Consider the following 22,436-nt stretch of genomic DNA (forward strand, 5'->3'; position numbering starts at 1 on the left):
GCCTGTGGAACCATAATAATTAAATGTAGAAAGATTCCTACTAAATATATCCACTTAAGCCAATGGAAAATAATTCCCCCACAAGACCCCTCAAATGCTCCAACTGATTAGTGTCACACTGTCACATCTTGGAGAAAACTCCTCAATGTCTAACAGAATTAAGAGTCATTTGCAAAATGATAAAGTAATTTTCCTGAATAAAGGTCTGATATTAGTGAGGCAGCTTCCATTTCCCCCTGTTCAAAAGTCCAAGTAGAGTTAGGATACAAAAAAACTTGGAACCTCTTCTCACACGGGTAGACTACACTTCATCATCATTCCTCGGCTATCCCAATGCTGGAATGATAAATAGTTCTTGTCTAAATCTAAAACCAGGCAAGATGGAAGTAGAATTTCAAATAGGTAATGAAAATGACTATGAAAAAATAGCTAACATTCCATCACCCTCACTAGAGGGCATCTGTCCCACTGTCATCAGAGTGGCTTGCAGCCAAGAGGGCTTTCTGGACTCTTCACTGACAATAGACACCCAAATAGCAAAAGCACCAAAAAAAAAGGGGGCCTTTTTCTACCTTCCCCTAGCCAAAAGATCTCATACTATCCTGCCAGATGTGGATTTGATCCTCCAAACTTCGTTACTGAAAATCACTGTATCTGGGAAGGAAATTATAAATGTTAAAGAAACTTTAGTCAGTGCAACAACCTGACCTCCAACCTACGCTGATGAAAGCACACTTGCTCTGATCACTTTAGCTACTCATCAAACACCAGAATGAGCGAGCCCCTGGAGTCTTCATCAGCGAAGCTTTCATCAGGCTGGCACTGGACTTCCTTGGAAATTGACTCTTACTATGTGACCATGATCACCTGTGACAACTAAAATCCTCAGGAAAAATGGAAATGTTAATAGTTAGATTGAGAGTGGGAGTTTCTGATAAGAAGATGAAATCCTAGTACCATTGAAGTCAATGGTAAACTTTCCATTGATTTCATGGAGCAGGATGTTACCCAGAGTCTTCTTGGCAGCTAGTCCTTGGCTATAAAACACCTTTCCATGAGAGTTAAAAATGTTCACAAAACCTCACCACTTTTGGGGGGAAGAGGGAGAGGAACGGACATGACAGACTGATCTGTATCACCTATTTCCCATAATGAAATAATTTAAAACAATTACAAAACATTCAGCCTTCCCTTAGAAGCGTGAAAAGATGACAAAATTCTAGGTTTTTGTGTAAAACGCTGATATGGATTTATATAAACTTGTAATCCCCTCATTCATATGCCACTGTATAAATAAGGTATAAATACAAAGACAGCGAGGTTGAAACCAACTAAGAATAATATGGTCAGCAAAAAACCCAATTATTTTAATACAGTTGAGGATCAGAATTATCAATTTAAGAATAGGGAATTAAAATAACATTTAGTGATAATCATGCAGGAAATTTAACTTAAAAGAATATGACACATTAAAAGATAAACTACAGCATAAAATAAAGATGACTGATAATAAGGACAGTTGATATTCACCTTCACTATTTTTTAATGTTCTGTATCAGCATTTTATTAAACAAATGTTAAATATACTAAAAGATGAGCATGAAACTGGGTTCAGAATTATCAACAGTTAATATAATGTTGTCATGACACTACAGGCTATTTCATCAATACACTTCCAAATAAAGGAAAATGAGAAACAATTTTATTGAGAACATTCTTGATTGTCTTAGTTAGTGTCTTTTTATTGCTTTCAAGGCTACAGCTATGATAATGGCACCATACCGTGAAGCTGTTGTTGACATTTTTTGTGCTCGATTCAGCTACACTGGCATCTGACAGGTCAACTTCATCAAATATTAGAGACTGTGAACAGAAAATAACACAAACACATTAAATACCACTTTTAAGCACACTTACCCTACTGCACTTTCACTTCCACATTACTGTTTTAGGAATCAAATTAAATAAGTAGAAAAATTACTAAGCAGATAAATCTTTCTAATTTCGCCTTTCAAAGGGAGCCATGCAACAATCTGATCAGTACGAAAATTCAAAAACATAAGCGGGCTGAAAATGAATTTTATCCCAGTCAAAAAAGTAATCTTCACTTTAAAAATACCTTTGAGAAAATGTACAATATTATATTCAGCCTTGAAGGGCCACTTAAGGAAGCCATAATAGAATCAAAGAAGATAAATACATATAACAGTCTGTCAGAGTTTACTTTAAACATCGCAGCCTGTTAGCCAGTGTTAAGTCTGCTGGGAAAGAGTTAAATGGGTTCTGTTGGCTCACTGAGACTCATTGATGAAGAGTAAAACAATTCCAGTCATGTGTCTCTTCTCCCTTCCTGTGGGGAAAAAGAGTAAAAAAGAAAGACACCCCCCCCTCCCTCCGGGTCATCCCACATACACACACTCAACTCATGGCAGGGAGTTGAAACTAAGGATGGTCCTGCAGTTGAGGCAGGTATGACTGGGATGGCAGGGGATCTGCATTTAATTCCCAGATCTGCCTCAGTTTCCCACCTGTAATATGTGGATGATCCTGCCATTTTCCCACCTCTTGTCTGTCTTGTTAATTAAGGTTGTCAGTTCTTCAGGGCAGCAACTGTACAAGTGTGCCTAGCGTGGGTGACTCATGCCCTCATTCTTACCTATGTGACCTTTGATACCTTTGACGCACCATGCAGCTGAGTCGCAGGGGAGATTGTAGTGCATCATGGGAAATGTAGTGGGTCAATCAATAGGAGCAAATGAGGGCCTGAAGCACCTGAACTACCACTCCCAGAAGGCACCATGGGGGCTCATGAAGAAGCAGCTTAATGATAAACTGATTTGAAATTAAATGTTTCCGTTCAGTTCAACAAACTGAAACATTTCCATCTGGATCAAACTGACCTGAAATGAAATATTTCATTTAGATTTTCCCTGACAGGAAGGAGAGTAATTTCTGAAAATGAAATTTTCCCACTGAAAATTTCAGTTTTTCAGAACTTCATTTTCCATTGAAAATTCATTTCAAGGGATAACTCCTGACTAGCAGTATTTAGCATAATCATAAAAACTTGAACTTTGAGGTTTAACATTTGAACAATATCCCTCCAATGTTTTTTTCCTTTTTAAAATTTATTTTCCTAAGCAAAAAAAGAGAAATCAGCTTATTAACGTTATTTGACTAATTTGTTTAAAAAGGGTAAAAGAACAGAAACAAACCACAATACAGAAAACTCAGAGGTGTATGTAACATGTCTTCTTTTGCAAGTTAATTTTGTATACTAATCTTTATAAATAGCAAATTGACTGTGAAAACAATCACTGTTATTTTAAAATTGATGGTCTAATTTTAATAAACCTAAGAAACAATTGGTGTTACAAGCATAAGGCTTTCGTTCTTAGTATTATACATCCTTACCTTTGAATCCTTGGCATAGTAAAGGGTACGGCCTCGAAGTTTGAAATAACGTTTTTTCCACCGCTGAAAAGAACTTGTTTGCTTCAATAGTAACCCTTCCTTTATACTTGTCTGAAAACAAGAAAAAAATATTTAAATACATCAGACCCAGTAAAAATATCCAAGTATCTAAATATACTATATAAAAAAAATTCTTAGACCCTTGTAAACAATTTTCTGTTCTGCACAAAGATATTCATTGTTTTTTATTTGTATTCATGCATGAGATGATGATTGATTCTATCATTTGACAATCAAACTATGCACAATTATTTTTAACAATGCGAATACTGGCAAAAGGTTACTTCTGTGTACGCATTCAAAAAGCAGTAGAGATATACACTGAAAATGCCAATAATTATTCTGGAGATTAAATTGCTATTTAATTGTATTACTTCTATAATTCAAAAAGCACAATATTGTAGTGAGCAATGATTGGCAGTTGCACAATTCTGAAAAAAAATATTAGTTATCTATGCCATACAAGCTCATGCAGATCGTACTCTGTGGCATCTGTACTCTTGCTACCCTTTTTTTCTAACTATTAAAATGGAAAAGAAGACAAACTCAAACTTGGAAGAATAGTGTCAAGAGCACAATAAATTAATGTGTTTAGAAATGTTTTGGTAGTATCTGTGGGCCTCATCACACCATTGATTTTTAAGCACTCCCCATGTACTTTTCATAGGAGGAGTTTTTATAACTCAATGGTATAATATAGTTCTGCACAGTGGCCTATATCACAGAGTGTCTTAAATACCCAATTTTCTCTTTTGAACTACACTATTAAAAGGGAAAAGCAGATACATATGGATCTGGATTCTCTGCTCTAAAGCAGCCTCTGAAGCATGGTATTTCCATTTTGTATTATGTCATGATGCAGATGTCATTGTACAGTGCAATTTCTAGACAACATGATGCAAAGGTCACTTATAAGTTGATCTGGACCTCTTATAAGCTTAATCAAACCCTGAAAAAAGGGCATGACACCATCTTCTTTCAATGGATGTCAAATTCTTCTTAACTTTAACATAATACATTCACAGTAAAAAGGAAAATATACCTTTTTGTTTCACTATTTCACATTTATGAACGTGAAATAATTGTTAAATATATCCATAGCATGGCTACTATACTAAATTCTTTAATGTTTTTTTCCTACTAAAATGCCCCCAAATATACCTAACAAAGATAAAATATTTTCATGTGATGTAATGGATTTTATTTGTTAGCAATTCAGTCAACAGTAGTCATAGGCACACACACCAGTTTTGGTTTTGTTTGTTATAGCCATACTGTACTTGTGTTTTGTTTCCCTCTTTGAAATTTTCATGGTGCACATGAATTAGGTGCATATGATTTACGTATATGCAAAAGTGAGAATAATATACAAATCAGTTCCATAAATACAATTTCTGTATTCAATGGTCCTAATTCCCTCTTCAAATATATAATGGGCATTGGCATTTATCTTCATATTATCCTGAAAGTGGAAACATCTAAATGTATGTTATGATATACATGGCATACATTATGGGAAGATCAGAATGTACACTAAAAACCTTCTTCATGAAGGAGATACATGAATTTAAAGTCTATAGAAAGAACATAAATCTGTTGGCCTATTTTTCTAGACTTTAAAAAATACACAGTTTTCCTGAAGATTAAATTAATTCCTTCATGCCATTTCTACAAAAACAGGCATTATCACGGCTTTCTCTCTCCCTTTTAGAGCACTAATAATATTCCACAAACACTCCAACCTGTTTAATGTAACCAGGGGATTGTTGTCCATTAAATGGCTCTGGAATCGTAAACGGCTTATGAATCAAAACTCTATGACAAATCTTTTAAACTACCATTTTAACTATGAGAAAGTTGTTTTCTCAACCAAAAAAACCCTTCTGAAGTTGGAGGTGAAAACACATTTAACTGCTATAGCATATTTTTTCATATGAAGCTATTACAACAGATCCTGATAATAAATATTCTTATTAATTTAAAATAGCCAGGTAATGTACTTTCATTCGTGTACAGTGTAAATGCTTTCATCAACAGACATACTCTACTGAGGGCAGAGCACTTCCATCATCCAGTTCCACTGGTACAGAATCCAACCCTTGCTACAGAACTTTGCTCCAAGGATGCAATAAGCCCAGCCCCCACTTCATTGGCAAAAGGTGATAAATAAAGCTATGATTTAGTAATGGAGGTCACAGAAGTCAAAGGCCTCCGTGACTTCAGCCAGTGCAAGCTGGGAGCTGCAGGGTCCCCTGCTGCCTGCGGAGGCAGGGACCTGTGGGGTACCCATGCCACCGCAGGCAGCAGGAGCCCCCCACCACTCCCGGCTACCACGGGCAGCAGGTGGAAGCCCTGCAGCTCCGAACCACCAGCGGAGCGGGACCCTGGAGCTTCGAGCCTGCCCACTGCTACCCAGGCTCCCCATTTTGTCATGGATATTTTTAGTAAAAGTCAAAGACAGGTCATGAGCTTCTGTGAATTTTTCATTATTGCCCATGACTTTTATTAAAAATATTTGTGACAAAATCTTAGCCTTAACGATAGGTCGCTCCGGTGGGAGACGGAGAGGTCTTGGCTGGTCTCTCTCACCTGGGAGCAGTCCTGGGAGATGGGGAAAAAGTAGTAACTGAAGCTGTCAGCAAACAGCATGGCCTGGAGAAGGGGCAGCAGCTTTTCCTGTGGCTCCAGCCCCCAACCCTAGCTCCCTGTTTTTCAGAACCCTGGTTGCCCTCTCTTCAGGCTACCTCCTCAAACTCTTCTGCTTCCAGACATGCTTCAGAAGAAGAGGTCATGGCTTGGCAAAGACATACATGTGCTGTGCAGCAATGAGAAGGGAGGAAACAACATACATATGTGGGTGCCTCCTGGAACCCAATGCATGCACAAAATGGGATGCTGCTGAAAAGTAAATTGAGATCATTGCATTCACAGAGGTGTGCAGCTCTCGGTTGTATGTTGATTAGCAAGTCCCACAGGTCAGTGTGGTGCCATCCTGGAACATACGGGCTTTAATATTTTGTGTAACATGTACAAATACAGACTTTTATCCCCATACACTTTTGGTAGTGATCTCTGCTACTTGGCAGATTACCTGGGCCCCCTCCTCAGGAAAATTCTGATTGTGCCCCTATTTTGGTCCAAAATCTAACCTTTATAGTGTGACACTTCCTAGGGTTATGAGGAACCTCCCCACCACCTGTCCTTAGCATCAGGAAGTCTTGTCTGTGCCTGCTGTGGATCAGCTGTCTGAAAGCATCAGCCTCTGGCAAGACAAGCCTGACCTTCCAGGCCTAATTCTCTCTGCAAAGGTTAGCAATAGGTAAGCACCAACCACTGAGTCCTCTGAGGGTCCCTCTGGACCGCTCAGCCTGTTCCACAGAACGCACACAGAACTCTCAGATACACTACTCCCAAAGAACAGCACCCTTCCATTTCCAAGGTTCAGCTCAGGATCCACCTCTTGGGGAAGTGGAGTAGCGTCTTCACTAGTAAGTGTAGACATGACCATAGTTTATCATCAAAGAATGGTGATTCAAATGATAGAAAGTAAGAATATTGGAAACAAATGGTAAAGCATAAAACAAAATCATAACATGCTTTCTAGAACCTAAACTTAATTAACAAGACACTGCCTAATTTCCTACAATATAGCTTACCCCAAGGACTTTCCCCAGCATTTTCAACCAGTTTGGCTGAGATCCCTTCTCATAAAATCAAGCCCGCTGGCAGCTTGGCCTCACAGATTAAAGGAATAAGGGTATGCCTCCATACCTCTTAAGTATTTCCCCAAAAGTTCATTGTCCTTACTGGCTCACTTCTTCCTCTAAATGTCCTCTCTTTGAAGATTTCACAGTCTTTCATTAGCAGTTGGCTCACACTGTGAACAGATGCCCATTTTGAACCATACAGTCCTTAATTTACACGTAAACAGACAAATAGACACACATTTCTTGCCTGAAAGAAAACGTGCTTTTCACCTTTCTGGTGATCAGCCTCTAGTCACAGACCTTAAGAACATAATTTTCAGTGTATATACATAACTACATATGTAATGATTATGATGACCAGTGTGATACAGGCTTTCATTAGAGACCTTACATGACATTCTTTTGATGAACTCCCTGCCAATCAATCTGCCAGCTGGCATCCAGAGGTCCTTGGGTCACACATAGATCATATTTCTAACCCCCAGTGTTGAGAGGAAAACCTTCAGTTACAAATGGAGCAGAAACCAAAGCAGTAATAATGTCTCCCTGAGTCTGCAGACAAGAAAACATCAAAGAGGCATGAACTGACCCATTCACCTCAGCAGAATATTAACTCTGAAGCATAATGGAAACAACTGTCAATATTGTTAACTACTTCACTGCTGTAATTTGGCAGAAGCATCCAGTTAATGGGCACATCTCACAAGCCCGAACTGCGATGCTTGCCAAAAGCTCTATCTCCCATTCAATTGCTAAAACCTCCAGCTTCCCCCATGACAGCTTGGGCAATCCAATTATACACCGTCACTGTAAAAATCTGCACACATACTGAAAACTAAAAATGTAGGGACAGAGCAAACACTCATGAATAAAATAGCCAGTACAATGCAATTTTCCTTTAGTTATTAATGAACTTGGTGGTACACTCAGCAAACTGAAATTAATGCCTATCACCTTAGATATCCTTACCCTTTAGCAACTTAGCAAACGGAAATTAATGTGCTACATAATAGTATTATATTCTCATCAAAACTCAATTTAAAAGATATCTCCACATTTTATAAAATTAAGTATTTGCAAATCAGTATTCAATTATTGAAAAAGGTAGAAACCCAATTCTTCATTGCAAAAACCCCAGTGATAAAGATGATTGGGGTTTGTGGGTATTACAATGATTGAAAGATTAAAAGCACCTTCCTTTATAAAGATGAATTCTTAGATATTTAGGTATCATTCAAAGTTCCAAGACTAAAGAGACTTGTTTCTGTGAAAGTGAGCTGTAATCTTCAGAGTGTGTCAATGTCAAAAATGAGTTAGAAGTGATTTCAGACACCACACAAGCCCATGAGTCAATTTTTGTACTTTTATAATCAAATTTTCCTATTGTAAAAAAAAAAAAAATTTCTCTTTTCCCTGTTTATGTGAGAAAAACCCACAGGAACAATAGGGGAAGTCTGCTGAGGGGAAATATTGAAACCAACTATGTACAAAGTACTGCCAAGCACAAAAAAACACATGGAAATATCAAAGAAAAAATTACATTTTTCCCAGTCACTTTCATTTATATAATCTTCAGTACAACTTAAAAAATTCAGACAGAGGAGCGATTTTTCAAGTTGACCTTTTGTTTTAAAATTTGTTTTTTGACTTTACTTAGGTCATCAGAAGCCTGGACAGTTAATATTTTGGTTGCTAAGATCACAAAATGTTTTAAATAAAACAAGAAAATATATTAAACATACAGTACATTCCATCCTCCAGAGACACTGCCTATTGATTTACCTTCCTAAATTTGAATACCAAAACAGATCAACGATATTTCTGTATTGCTGTGAGATTTCTATATGTTCACAGGGCACACAGTTATGGTCTGAAGCAAACACAATTCTGAGCACATTACAGAAAAAGAAAATCTCATGGTTCTCATTAACTCATACTCCCTTAACATTCCAAGTCTTCTGCAGATCATTACATTTTTAATAATATGTCTTTTTCAATCAAAGTCTTGAATTTTGATCAAGATGGGATCTTGGATTGCAAGTCTATGCTTTGTTGACAACGTCAAAACAGTAGTTTCAATTCTGCCACTTATGCTGACAGCTCTCTATTAATGGTTTCAAAATAAAAATAAATTGAATCTACAGAAAACAAAATCTTCACCCAATTGTTAAATGTAACAGTACATTTTTATTGAGGGTTTCTTGTGACCTCAAAAAAGACAAAAGGATGATGTTTAAAAATAGCTATGCCAGGGATATGAATGAGCACAGTTAAATAAATTAACAGAAAAAAAAAGACAGAAAGGGGATTAGTAATTTAATGTAATAAAAAAAGATTGTAACAGTTTCAATGTGTATCTTAAGGTAAAAATAAACCAACAAAAACTAGAAACCCAATGTAAATTATCTTTATGCAGCAATTTTTTGTGGTATCATAACCAATTGTACTTCTCTGACCTGTATTTCTACAGATTTCTCTCCTTGTTCAGCTGGTAAATCACAACTAAAATTCCAACAATTTCTTAGTGTGATTTGATCTATCTTGCTTTGAAACAGGACTAGATCAATGTGCACTAAGGAACTGTTAGTATGTGTTAGCAGGGTCTGAACGGACAGTTATCAAGCGGCAGGCTAGCGTGAGATAGAGTCATACCCAAGCTTAACGTGAATGAAATGTTCCTATAACCAAGCCCTTACTCTCTCTGTGACCCTGAGTAATTATTCTTTCTGCTTCAGGTTCTCCATCTACAAAACGTTTCTCTCATTAGTTCATGTTTGTAAAGTTCTGAAAATGGAAAATACTATGTAAATGAAAGACGATTAACTGAAAGAACAGACTGTTCTTATTAATAAGGGGAATAGAACAGCTGTAAAATATTTCACAATGGACAGATCACTTACAAGGTTGTGCTTTAGTGCCAAAGACTTGGTTATTATTCACAATTGAGTATTTGGTGCCAAAGACTTGGGTATTATTCACAATTATTAAGGGCTAGGGTATTATTCACAATTGAGCTAACTTCTGTCTTAGAACAATAATTTACAGCTACAACTTGGAATATCAAGTACTGTTCATTTTAGTTTCATTAGTTCTGAGTAAAAAGGTTTAAAATGGGTAAAATGACTCTTTCCCACGCAGGAGAGTGACATGGAAACACCACATACATCAGAAAATCAAAATTACAAAATTATAGAAATGTATATGAATTTTTCCAAAGAGACAATCAAATTAAAATGCTGATTAGGCTAATTTTAATAAAGTCATTCTGGCCTTGATCCTGTACCAAGTGAAGTCCATGGGAGCACTGCTATTGTCTTCAATGGCTGCAGGGTAGGCACTCAAAGATTTTGTTGTTCCATAAAATACATGTAGGTGTAACTATAAAATAACATGAACTACTAAAACTACTCAAGAGAAGATGCCTCCCACAAGCAAAATGCAAAAATCCCATTACAATTCCACTGGGAAGAGTAGAGTTTCTGTGGTCCTAGGGTAATGGTCTAACACATTTAAAATGTAAACAGTAGCAATCATCCCTTACTAAAGGTGTGTAACAATAGTATTGCCGAAGAGAGGCATATTAACACTGCTGCACACTTTCAAATCAAAATCATTCTCTGAAAGAAAATATAAACAAAAATTACAATAACATCAATATTATAATTAGATCTGTCTCAACAAATATTCAATTTTTCATTTATATTACTCTATTGGTTTTCTCCCTTTAAGACCACTAACAAATTCCATTGATTAAGACAAAACTCTAAGGAGTTGTACTCAGTAGAAAACAGCCTATTATTTCTGGCTATCAAATCCACTAAATGTTATCAACATTTGTGAAAATACTAAACTTTCAGACAATATAAATGTTGAGAAGACCTATAAAGTGAAAGGAGAGTGTTCCCAGAATCTTAATATGTATTGACTTTTCTAAAGAACCTAAACATGCATCAGTACTATACCCCTCCATTCGTAAAGGCTTTCCAAACTATTTTGTTTACAAAATGATCTGTCATTATACCATATTGTTTCTGATATTTTAATAGGATTAAGTCTGTATAAGACACTACAGGTGTTATAACAATCAGCAGCTCATATCATAACTCTAGTTTATCAAACTCCTGTTAGTTGACACATTAAAGTGCTGAGTATCTTTGAGACTTTATAGATAGGCTTGGAAGGATTAGATTTTTACTGGTAAATGTCAGTAAATGTCAATTTCAGCATACACACAAAAACTAACAAAAAGCTATTTCCATGGATAATAATCGAAATATACAGATAAGCAAACTAAGAAAAATGCTGAGAACTTAGAGTTTAAGAATACTTACTGACTATATTTTGACATCTGATGTGGACAATTTGTGTTTTAACAGTTACAAAGTGTTAACTTTGTGAATCTCAGCATCTAATGTCATTAAATAATTACTGTCAGACCCGCCTCCATAATTTCCTGCAACTGTGAAAATGTATATTGATAAAAGTAAAAAATAATACTTTAAAATGAACAGAGATATTATCCATCAAAACTCAAAAAAACAAAAATAAAAAAAAAATTGAATTCTGCCAGGCCTACTTATAGAGCATTTCCTTTTGAGTTACAGATTATACAGTTTAAAATAATTCACTGGTTTCACTGTATTCCAAATTTATATTGAGTTCACTCTACTTTACTAGAAGGTGTGGGAAATTCTGATTACTTATGTCATATTTTGAATTCAGTTACCTAACTATTCCTCAACAAGTTTAATTCATCTACTCTTTGATTAGCCAATTCAATGAAACCTTTCATCCACAATAACTCCTTGGACAGGGCACCTCTTTCCAGCAGATCTCAGTGGTGAAAAAAAAAACAAAAAACATTACTGTCTAATTCATTATTCACTGCCCAGAAATCCATATTTTTAAGTGTGAAAAGCAGCAATCTAATTGATATGACTATGGTAAAAGCATGCCAAGGAACTGTGCAACATGGAAAAAGCAGTTCATAGCAACAGACTCCAGATTAAGCTGAAGAATTATGGACTGTGCTTACTGTTTTTTAAATTTTCATGATTTATGTAATCTGGCATCCTGGGGACTGGATTAGGCTTTTCATATTTTATTAAAATGTTTGGTTTAGCTTCAAAAGATGCCTTTATATCAGAGGTGGGCAAACTTCTGCCCGCGGGAAACTGCTGCCCAGCCCCTGAGCTCCTGGCCCAGGAGGCTCTCTCCCGGGCCCTCCCCCGCTGTCCCCCCTCCCCCGCAGCCTCAGCGCGCCACGCCACTGGCGCAAGGCTCTGGGAGGCCGGGCAGCGCAGTTGCAGAGCCACGGCCTGACCCGGTGCTCTGGCCGGTGCGGCTGTAGCGCTGCCAGCCACTAGTGCTCCAGACAGCGTGGTAAGGGGATGGGGACGGGGACGGGGGGAGATAGAGGGCAGGGGAGTTGAGGGGGGTGGTCAGTGGGCGGAGAACAGGGGGGTTGAATGAGGGCAGGGGTCCGGGGGGGGCACGATTGGGTGGTGGGGGGCAGTCAGGGGCAGGGGTTCTGTGGGTGGTTGGATGGGGCAGTGGTCCTGGGGGGCAAGTCAGAAATGAGAGGGGGGGTTGGATGGGACAGTAGGGGACAGTCGGGGTGGGGGGTCCAGTGGTGGTCAGGGGACAGGGAGCAGTGGAAGGTAGTCCCGGGGGGGCCGTCAGGGGACAGGGGGCAGTTGGATGGGGCAGGAGTCCCGGGGGAGCCGTCAGGGGGCGAGAAGCAGGTGCGTGGGGGTTGGATAGGCGGCAGGGGCCGGGCCACGCCTGGCTGTTTGGGGAGACCCAGCCTCCCCTAACCAGCCCTCCATACAATTTTGGAAACCCGATGTGGCCCTCAGGCCAAAAAGTTTACCTGCCCCTGCTTTATACCATGCAGTTCTGTGAAGATATGGTGTAAACCAATGGCTCTCAAACTGTGATCAACAGAGCACTTGCTATTAGGGCAGTCCGAAAAAAAATTATTCTGGTTCATGAAAAATTTAGAGGTTTCAAGATTTGTTTTTGTTCCACACTGGAACAAGACCAAGACCTTTAGAAATTTTTCACAAAAAACAAGAGAAGAATAGGGACCAGCCCAGAATTGCCAATAGCCCAGTGGGTAGGGCACTCACCTGGGATGAGGGAGAGATAGGATCAATCCCTGCTGTGAATCAAACAGAGCTAAACAGTCAGACTCTCTGGAGCTCTCCTGTTGGAGCTGTTCCACTTTGTAAAATAATTAAATATTCCTTGGGACAGAGAGATACGGATTCTCAAGCCAGTTGGTTAGCGCACAACCAGGGATATGGGAGACCCAGGTTCAGTTCCTTGTTCTGCCCAATTCAAAGTGGTGACTTATTACATATTCACTGGGCAGACAGAATCAGGCAGAAACGTGAACCTGTCTCCCCCACATATCAGGTGAGCCCACTAACCACTACTGGCTACGCTAAGGGTTTTTTTTTTTTCCCTTTCTCCCCTGCCCACCTGCCCTGAAATTTCAGACTGGAAGTAAGAAACTTTCCCAACAAAAGTTTTGATGAATCAACAGTTTCTGACCAAAAAAAAAAAGCTTTGTTGCAAAATTCCCCATCAGCTCTACTTACCAGTGATCTGTGGGGAGCTGACTAGTCACATGGCATGGCCTCCACTCCTTATTTCCAGCTACAACTTCATTCTCTTTAAGAGAATGAAAGCATAGATGGGTATTCAGAAGACTGGACTCTTTTCTCAGTTCAAATATAGACTTTCTCTGTGACCTCAGGTAAATCACTTATTCTCTGCGCTTTGGTTCCCAATCTGCACAGTGGGGATAACACTTCCTCACCTCATAGTGGTGTTGGTATTGCTAGGTGTGAGGGGTGTACAAACCCCACACTGAAAAGGCAGGAGTTAAGTGCTATTTAGGGCCCAGGCCACCTCAACCCCCGCACCTGCAAAGGATATATGGGCTGGAGGAGGAGCTTAAAAAGAGAACAGAACAACTCAGTAGCTGATAGTCAGTGGAGGTAACAGATCTACACTCTTAGCTCCACTGTGAGAGGTCCAGCTGCTTGGGGATTCTGGCTACTGGAACTCTACCAGACCTACTGAGGAGAAGAGGACTCTGGACACTCAGAAGAATCAATTCTCTCCAGTCTTTTTCAACATCTACATGCAACCACCAGGTGAATTGGTCAGATGACATGGACTCAATTGTCAGCAACAGTAGCTGACCTATATGTCTACCTTTCATCACAAACGACCACATCACCACCATTTCCTTTGACTGAAGGTTCACATCCACAATTGGTCAATTCAGTCTGCAGTTTGGGTATACTCTCGGATTACTCCCTGATGCTGAGCTCTCTCATCATAATGGCCAGGACTAATGCTTTCTACCATCATCAATTAGCTAGGAGACTTCATCCCATCCTGGTGGACGAACATCTGGCCTCATTTATTCATGCCTTTGTCACTTCTTGGCAGAACAAAAGCAACACAATATACAGGTACCTGGAAATGAAACCTACAGCACTTAGGAACCTCCAACTACTACAAAAAGCTCTACTCTCTCATTTCCTTTTCCTAGTTACTAAATCTTTAGATAGTTTATTATAGGAGTATCTTTGGTGCGAGATCTAAGGTGTAATTGACCTGGGGTAAGTGTCTGGTCCTTTGGAACTGGTAGTAATCTGAATATTGCTGAGATGTTTGGTGTAAGGAACAATCTATCACACAGGTAAGCTTAACTGGGTGTGGTAAGATACACAAGGGACTGTCTATGCCTCCAGAGTGCTTGAGGAGTTTTTTCACTTGATAATTGGTGATATCTAAGTATAGAACTCACAACCAGTTCGGGGTTTGTGCTCTGCTTCTGAACAGTCTTGGACAGGTATTCACGCTCTTGAGCCACTGGAGGACAGCTTGACAGATATTATGTATCTTTTTAAGCTAACAAAATTGCCTTTGGTTAAGAGGGCCCTAGAGTGAGGGACTCTCTTTCCCATGACCTCTCTCCACTTTTAACCATTACCTTAAGACTTTCTCCCTGAAGTTATTTTCATTAGCCTCTGTGATTACCACCACCATTAACTGTTTGCATCCTCTTTCTCCATCACTGCACCTTGTGTTCTCCCCCCACCACACGCACACATTTTGTTTTAAAAGAGTGTTTTCTCTTTAAATGTTTTTCTTCTGTTGTATTTCCTGTTTTACTGTAGAACTCTCAGGCACTCTGGTATGAGAAGTCCACCTATCACTTGGCAGCCAGTGTTAATTAAATTAGAATACATAAGCATAGGATTATTCAATTACCTTCATTGCAATGAAGATATTGTTATTATTTATGCTTTTACTGTCAGTGACTTGTGCAGTTAAATATGCACTTTGCGTTTTAAGTAGCATGATGTCTTCTTTTTACATTAAAACAACTGAACATATTATTAAAGTATTTTTAATAGAAAAGCATGGAAAAATAGAAATGACAAGCATGGAAATAAATGTGTTAGAGTATCAAAACTGTCAAAAAAAGTTATACTTCTATAATTACTGCCTTTCATTTTATCAATAAAAATCTGTCTATAAAAATAAGTTCTCAGTTTCTTACAAACAGGCATCTTATCCACACGTTTGGTTAGGATTTAGGATTTTTTTTTTAAATATATATCTGCTGCCTGATTGTGTACTTCAGTTCCACATGAGGTGTGTGGTTGACTGGTCAGTTCGTAACTTTGGTGTTCTGAACTCTGAGGTTCTACTGTGTACATTGTTTGAAAAGAAAAAATTATCCTGTGTAAAGATGTGGTATACCAAACTGTCAGCCACTGAAGAAATGTAGGGACTATTTAAAAACTCCTGAACCAGTTCATACTAGTGTTAAACTTAGTATATACATTAAAGATAGGTAAAGTTATTTTCTGACACCTCTCAATGAAGTGTCATATATGAAAACAGGTCAATGAGTTTCTTTGGTATTTGCTTGTCTTCTACAATAACAAACCAGAAGCTAATACAATTTTTTCCTCATAACTGTTTACCTGTTTCTGTGGAGTTTAGCTTTGTGTGAATCTCTAGGTGATCGCTTCAGGATTGTCTGAAGAGACAGGATTAGTTCTACCCTACTGAGAGCATGAAAGTAGTGAGGAGACCTTTGGAGACAGTACTGAACCGCTGAACCATCTTCTTTGTGCATGTGGCCAAGGGGCTGTGTTGAATGCCCAGTTGCATGAGATGCAATAAGATGAGAATTCTGTGTTAAGAATTTATAATAGGCTTTGTGAAGAAGACAAGTTTTTAACATCCTAGCATGGAAGACGCAACTGCCTTCATCACAGTTCTGATAGCTCATGAGATAATGTTGGATATAAGAACAAATGGATATAAACTGGTGATCAGAAAGTTTAGACTTGAAATTAGACGAAGGTTTCTAACCATCAGGGGAGTGAAGTTTTGGAACAGCCTTCCAAGGGAAGCAGTGGGGGCAAAAGACCTATGTGGCTTTAAGATTAAACTCAATAAGTTTATGGAGGAGATGGTATGATGGGATAACATGATTTTGGCAATTAAATGATCTTTAAATATTCATGGTAAATAGACCCAATGGCCTGTGATGGGATGTTAGATGGGGTGGGATCTGAGTTACTACAGAGAATTCTTTCCTGGGTATCTGGCTGGTGAATCTTGCCCATATGCTCAGGGTTCAGCTGATCGCCATATTTGGGGTCGGGAAGGAATTTTTCTCCAGGGCAGATTGGAAGAGGCCCTGGAGGTTTTTTGCCTTCCTCTGTAGCATGGACACGGGTCACTTGCTGGAGGATTCTCTGCTCCTTGAAGTCTTTAAACCATGATTTGAGGACTTCAATAGCTCAGACATAGGTGTGAGGTTTACCGCAGGTGGAGGTGGGTGAGACTCTGTGGCCTGCATTGTACAGGAGGTCAGACTAGATGATCATAATGGTCCCTTCTGACCTTAATATCTATGAATCTATGAATGTTGAATTGGCTTCCAAAGGGCCCGCAGGCAAGATCATTCCAGTTAGTGGCAATGAAGGGCATTTGGCACTTCCAGCCCTACATACCATAGCATTGCCAGGTCAATGATTAATAAAACTGATCCATGATTCTTGCAAGCAGCATAACCTGAATTTGATATGCACACACCTGACAGCAGAATATAGTAAATGTAAAACATTTCCATCAAATAGTCTCTCACGAAAAGAACTGGTTTGCATAGTAGCACTTGGGAACTCTCCTAAGACAGTACTTAGGTACAAAAGTTAGTACCTAGAGAATAAGTTTGGTAGCAAAGAAATCCAGAATTTACACTTCAAAGTATATTTCTAAAATTACAATTTTCCTGCCTTTGTTTTTGTTTTTTTTTATTAATTTTTTTAATCCAATTTATTTGGTTGTGGTTTTTTGGAGAGATTTAAGTTCAAATAAATTAAAGAGCTGTGTTTAGGGGGCAAGGAGAAAACAAAAAAGTTATTACAACTACTATTGCTAGCATTTATAAAAACCAAAGAATGCAAAAGGGAATGAAATTTTACTATTCACATCACACCATTTTGTAACCCAACTGTATTTTTAAGCTTCTTTGCAGATTTTTAAAACTATGTGTAACTACAATTGGGATTCAAGCTATCACCACTCATTCACTTATCTATGTCTCTTTCCCTTCCCCATGCCAAACACATGCTTGCTAGAACCATCATGGGGCAGGGACCGTGTCTGTTTGTCTAACTTCCAGCAGTTAGGGCACTTCATAGTAAAGTTTTAAATAAACTTTCAAAATAATTTAAAAGTCTAACATAAGGGACAGAAACTACAGTCACGCTAACTTGAAAGTATCCGTATTCCTCACGCAATTTCATTTGATAGATATTTTCTTTCTACTTAATACCTCTACCAGATCACTCCTGGGAAGTGGTTGGATATTTATATATAATCACAGTAAACTGGTATAGTCTTCAACAGCAATTCCATGTCACCATTATAAGAATGCTTTCAGAATCCTTTCATTGCCAGAAAGCATTCACACTAAATTGATTTACGAAAAAAGTTTTCACACAAAAGGAGGAGGCACAGAGCATTAAAAGTGCCTCAAACTTGTTTTATCAGTTTTCCTCTTAAGAGCCTTGGTCAGCTTTTTGATTGCTAATCTCAGTCGTCCAGCTACCAGGGGTTGCCCTATAAAGCTGATTAAGTTGAGGCCATTTGCTTCTCAGAGAGCCCAGACATGAGCCCCTTTCTCTTCAATCATTTGTTCTGACCAGTCATCCAAACCATCCCAACCTGCTCAGTTGTGGGAAGCAGAAGACTTTAGCAGAGTGTTAATTCTATCTGATGGTTTTGGTTGAAATCCTCTATTCTCTGTTCACTTGACTCTAGTGAGAGCAGTGTGCAAGAGATGTTTTATCTACTCCAGCACCATCCAAAATTAGATACAGAAAAGGATTAAGACACGCTGACATATATTCAATAGATTTTTAAAAAGCTAAGGCAACCTTCACTTTCTACCATGTAAAACGACACCAAGGAACTAACTTACTGCTAACTTTTTTACTAGCAATGATGCAACAGAAAAATAGCTTATTTGAATTTACTTAGAGTACAATTCTCTCTCCAGTTGTTGCATACTAAAAAAATCCCAGTGCTAAGTAGATTACTGTACTTCCTTTAACCCGCCCCCCCCCAAAAAAAAACAAAAACAAAAAAACAGACTATGGAAGAACATAGTTTAAAGGAAACAGTATAAGCTTACAACAGTCTCATTTGCATATGTGTGCTATTAATTCATGCTCTGATTCTAGGCGTATGCCTATGCCATGTGCGCTGCAGTGGCATTTCTGCAGCTATTCTCTATACCAGTGGTTCCCAAGCTTGTTCCGCCGCTTGTACAGGGAAAGCCCCTGGCGGGCCGCACCGGTTTGTTTACCTGCCATGTCTGCAGGTTTGGCCGATCGCAGCTCCCAGTGGCCACGGTTCGCTGCTGCAGGCCAATGGGAGCTGCTGAAAGCGGCAGCCAGTACGTCCCTAGCCCGCGCCGCTTCCAGCAGCTCCCATTGGCCTGCAGCAGCGATCGGCCAAACCTGCAGACGTGGCAGGTAAACAAACCGGCCCGGCCTGCCAGGGGCTTTCCCTGCACAAGGAGTGGAACAAGTTTGGGAACCACTGCTCTATAGCGTAGCAATCTGTAGTGCAGACACTTGCTACAGAGAGAAGAGATTTTTCTGTCATTGTAGTAAACATACCCCTTTGAGAGGCAGAAGCTAGCTAGATGGAAGAATTCTACCATTGACCTATCTGCATCTACTGTGGAGGTAGGTCAACCTAACTACATTGCACAAGGTGTGACATTTTTCACAGCTCTTAATGATGTAGCTAGCATGATTTGTAGGTGTAGACCAGGCCTAGATCTTAGACTCCAAGCCAGGACCTTGGAAGTATACTACACCGGAAAGGAAGGTGACAGTGAACCAAAAGCCTTTGAAACCTATTAGAAAGGTAGCGAATCCCATCCAATCTCACTTGTTTAAACAGATTTTTAATATAGTCAGTCACTAGCAACATGACAAAAAATGAGAACAGGAGTGATTAATCCTATCTCAAGGAGATTTTGTATTGAAAAAATCTCTCTCAAACAATAACATTGCGCTCCTGAATGTGATTTCTGTGGTAAGAGAAGAAACAGAGTTCGGAAATAGGGATATTGACAGGGTGAAGGTTTTTTGTTTGGTTGGTTATTTTTGCACATAGTATTGATTCCTTGTCAGATTTTAGAACATGAATTTTGAGCAGATATGATGCAACTGGACCAAGACAATTAATAATACCATGAAGGCATAAGCGTATATCAACAGACAACTGTCCTTATTTTTTTCACCACAATAGGCTAATCCCATCAGTGTCCCCAGTGTTTGGCAGCTACCATCAGAAAGAATCAGATTGTCTGAGGAATTACATTTGAGAAGTATAAAAAAAAAGACAACTCCCCCCTCCATATGGAGGAGAAGTTGGCTTTATCTTTCTGCACTTGAACCTTCAAAACCATCAACAACTGGATACATGGCAGCTAGTACTGCCAAGACAGGCCCTTTCCCATGACCTGAGACAATTTAAATTCAGGCATGTTGTTTGCAGTAGATTATCCCATCAGCTGCAGATATGGTCACTGCTGCATATTTTTCCTTTTATAAAGACAGAAGACTTTTAGTCTGTAAACTGAAATATTGACTAATCAGAACCACAGCACAATGGAATTAGCTAAAAGCAGCCAGAGCATTTCAGGAGGGCAACTGAGCCAACTTCACTACAGCAGAAGCCTATAAGAGTATGTCTATCCTGCAGCTGTGGGCGCAACTCTCAGCCTGGGGAAGACAGACTCAGACTAACTCGGCTTGAGCTAGTATGCTAAAAATAGCAGTGTGGACATCACAGCATCAGCAGAGGCTTGGGCTGGCCATCTGAGGTCAGACCCAGGGAGTCAGATGGGACCAAGCTCAAGTGGCTAAGCTTGAGCCTACACTGGAGCCACAACATCCACATTGCTATTTTTAGCACACTAGCTTGAGCTGAGTTAGCGCATGTCTGCCTACCTGGGCCAGGAGGCATGCTCCCAGCTTCAGCGTAGTCATACCTTAAGTTTGCACATTCACTAGAAAGTTGCCTGAGTTACTGGCAGGATGGTTAAACTAATCTAACCCACAGTTATTTCTAAACTATTTTTGTCACATACTTTGAGCTTCTTTTTGCATGTCTGATAATGGCAACACTGAAAAAGCAGACCACCTTTTCTGGTTACAAACTTGAAATTCCTTAAGGACTCTTGAGAAAACATCATTGTTAGCACAAAGTGAACTTTCCCCTCTAACCTGCAAATCAAAGAAAGGTAGCTCTCGTAGCTAGTAGGTCCCTCAAAGACTTCCTCTGAACCTGTGAAGGCAGAGAAAGTTTTAAAGAGTTGGAGTTATCTCCCCCTTTCATTAACTGGCATCGTAAGTGTCTTAAGAATCAATGTGCTCTCTAAATATAATTCTGTGGGGCAGTAGCAGGGCTATATTCTTAAACCTGTTTATGCTACACTGAAAGTCAGGTTTGAATTTATATACCTGTAAGTTAATGCAGGTCTGGATTCACATGGGGGTTCCACAGAAAAAAATTAGGACAAACATTGACAAGTTAATACCCGATGAGAATGGCAGGGGGTCTGAGGTGCACTGATTATTGCAGTCTAATCATCTAATACATCTCCTCCCCAATCCCTTTCTGGACTGTGGAACCAATCAAAACAGGGTTATTTAATTAGTGGACTCAGCTAAGAATCACAGGCGCCAGGAATTTGTTTTTTTTCTGCCATGGAGACTGGCTGGGTTATAACTGAGGAGGTGGGCAGTTACTTTAATTGCTTTTAACATATTTGTTTATGATGAGTTAAGTGGTGATATTAGTTTTATATATTTAAGTAATTTGGCTACTCATGTTTGCAGTGTAAGTGTTTTTCTATATTGTTCCATTTGCAGTAGAGGCTGCTTTAGTTGAAGTCTCATTCACAATCATATTATAGTTCACTTTGTTTCAGAGTTCTGCTTGGGTTTTTGTTTGTTTATAAATGACAAACATAACTAAAAACAGATTTCACACAAAATTCTGACCTAAATGGAAAACAAAGTGAATTTGGGGGAAAGAGTCCTCTTGGCAAATAACCTTTTTTGCTGTACTAGTCACCAAAGATCTACTTCAAACTGGTGGCAAGTTGGCAAGTGGTCGCTGGTATTATATTTGTAGATACTGAAAATGTACTTAGCATTGTCCAGGGTACAAAACAAAGAGGTCCCACCTCAAGAAAGCTGCAGTCTAAACAAGCCATGTAAGAAGACAACAGGATACACCGGGAAGCCCAGAGGAAGGAATAACTTCATTATTCTTTTAGAGGCAATGGCAGGATGATATTATTATTGATTCACTTCTTCCAGGCACTGTGGAAGAAATAAGTCTTTAACAGGAATTTTAATATATACAGAGCAGTGGCATGGCAAACAGGAAGTGACGGGGATCCTTACAGAGGTGATGACAAAGAAAGAAGTACAGAGAGGAGACTGGCAAAGTATGGCATCATTGCCAGAGAAGTATACAACATGAGGCTAGGAGGATGCAAGATGCAATGGAGTTATATAGGGCCTTGAAAGCGAGAAAAAAAATTAACTTAATGAGTTGACAATGGGAGACTGAGTGATCCCAGTGGATGGGGTGATATAGTCACATAGATAGCAAGGA

The 22,436-nt window shown here is 39.1% G+C and overlaps 1 protein-coding gene across 6 annotated transcripts in view; it reads right to left on the bottom strand.

Annotated features, from left to right (window-relative positions):
- DGKH (diacylglycerol kinase eta) overlaps window positions 1–22,436 on the bottom strand; it is a 277,531-nt gene that overhangs the window by 130,115 nt on the left and 124,980 nt on the right. For all 6 annotated transcript variants that reach the window (XR_012159131.1, XR_012159132.1, XM_073345657.1 and 3 more), the window contains exons 3-4: window positions 3,415–3,525; window positions 1,783–1,863 (exon numbers count right to left, since the gene is read on the bottom strand). Coding sequence is in view for 4 of the 6 variants with exons in the window: in XM_073345657.1 (XP_073201758.1) it covers window positions 1,783–1,863; window positions 3,415–3,525 (192 nt within the window). In the remaining 2 variants the exon portion in view is untranslated. The remainder of the gene's footprint in view (window positions 1–1,782; window positions 1,864–3,414; window positions 3,526–22,436) is intronic.

This window comes from Lepidochelys kempii, chromosome 1 (genome assembly GCF_965140265.1).
Source record: "Lepidochelys kempii isolate rLepKem1 chromosome 1, rLepKem1.hap2, whole genome shotgun sequence".
NCBI classification, from domain to species: domain Eukaryota; kingdom Metazoa; phylum Chordata; order Testudines; family Cheloniidae; genus Lepidochelys; species Lepidochelys kempii.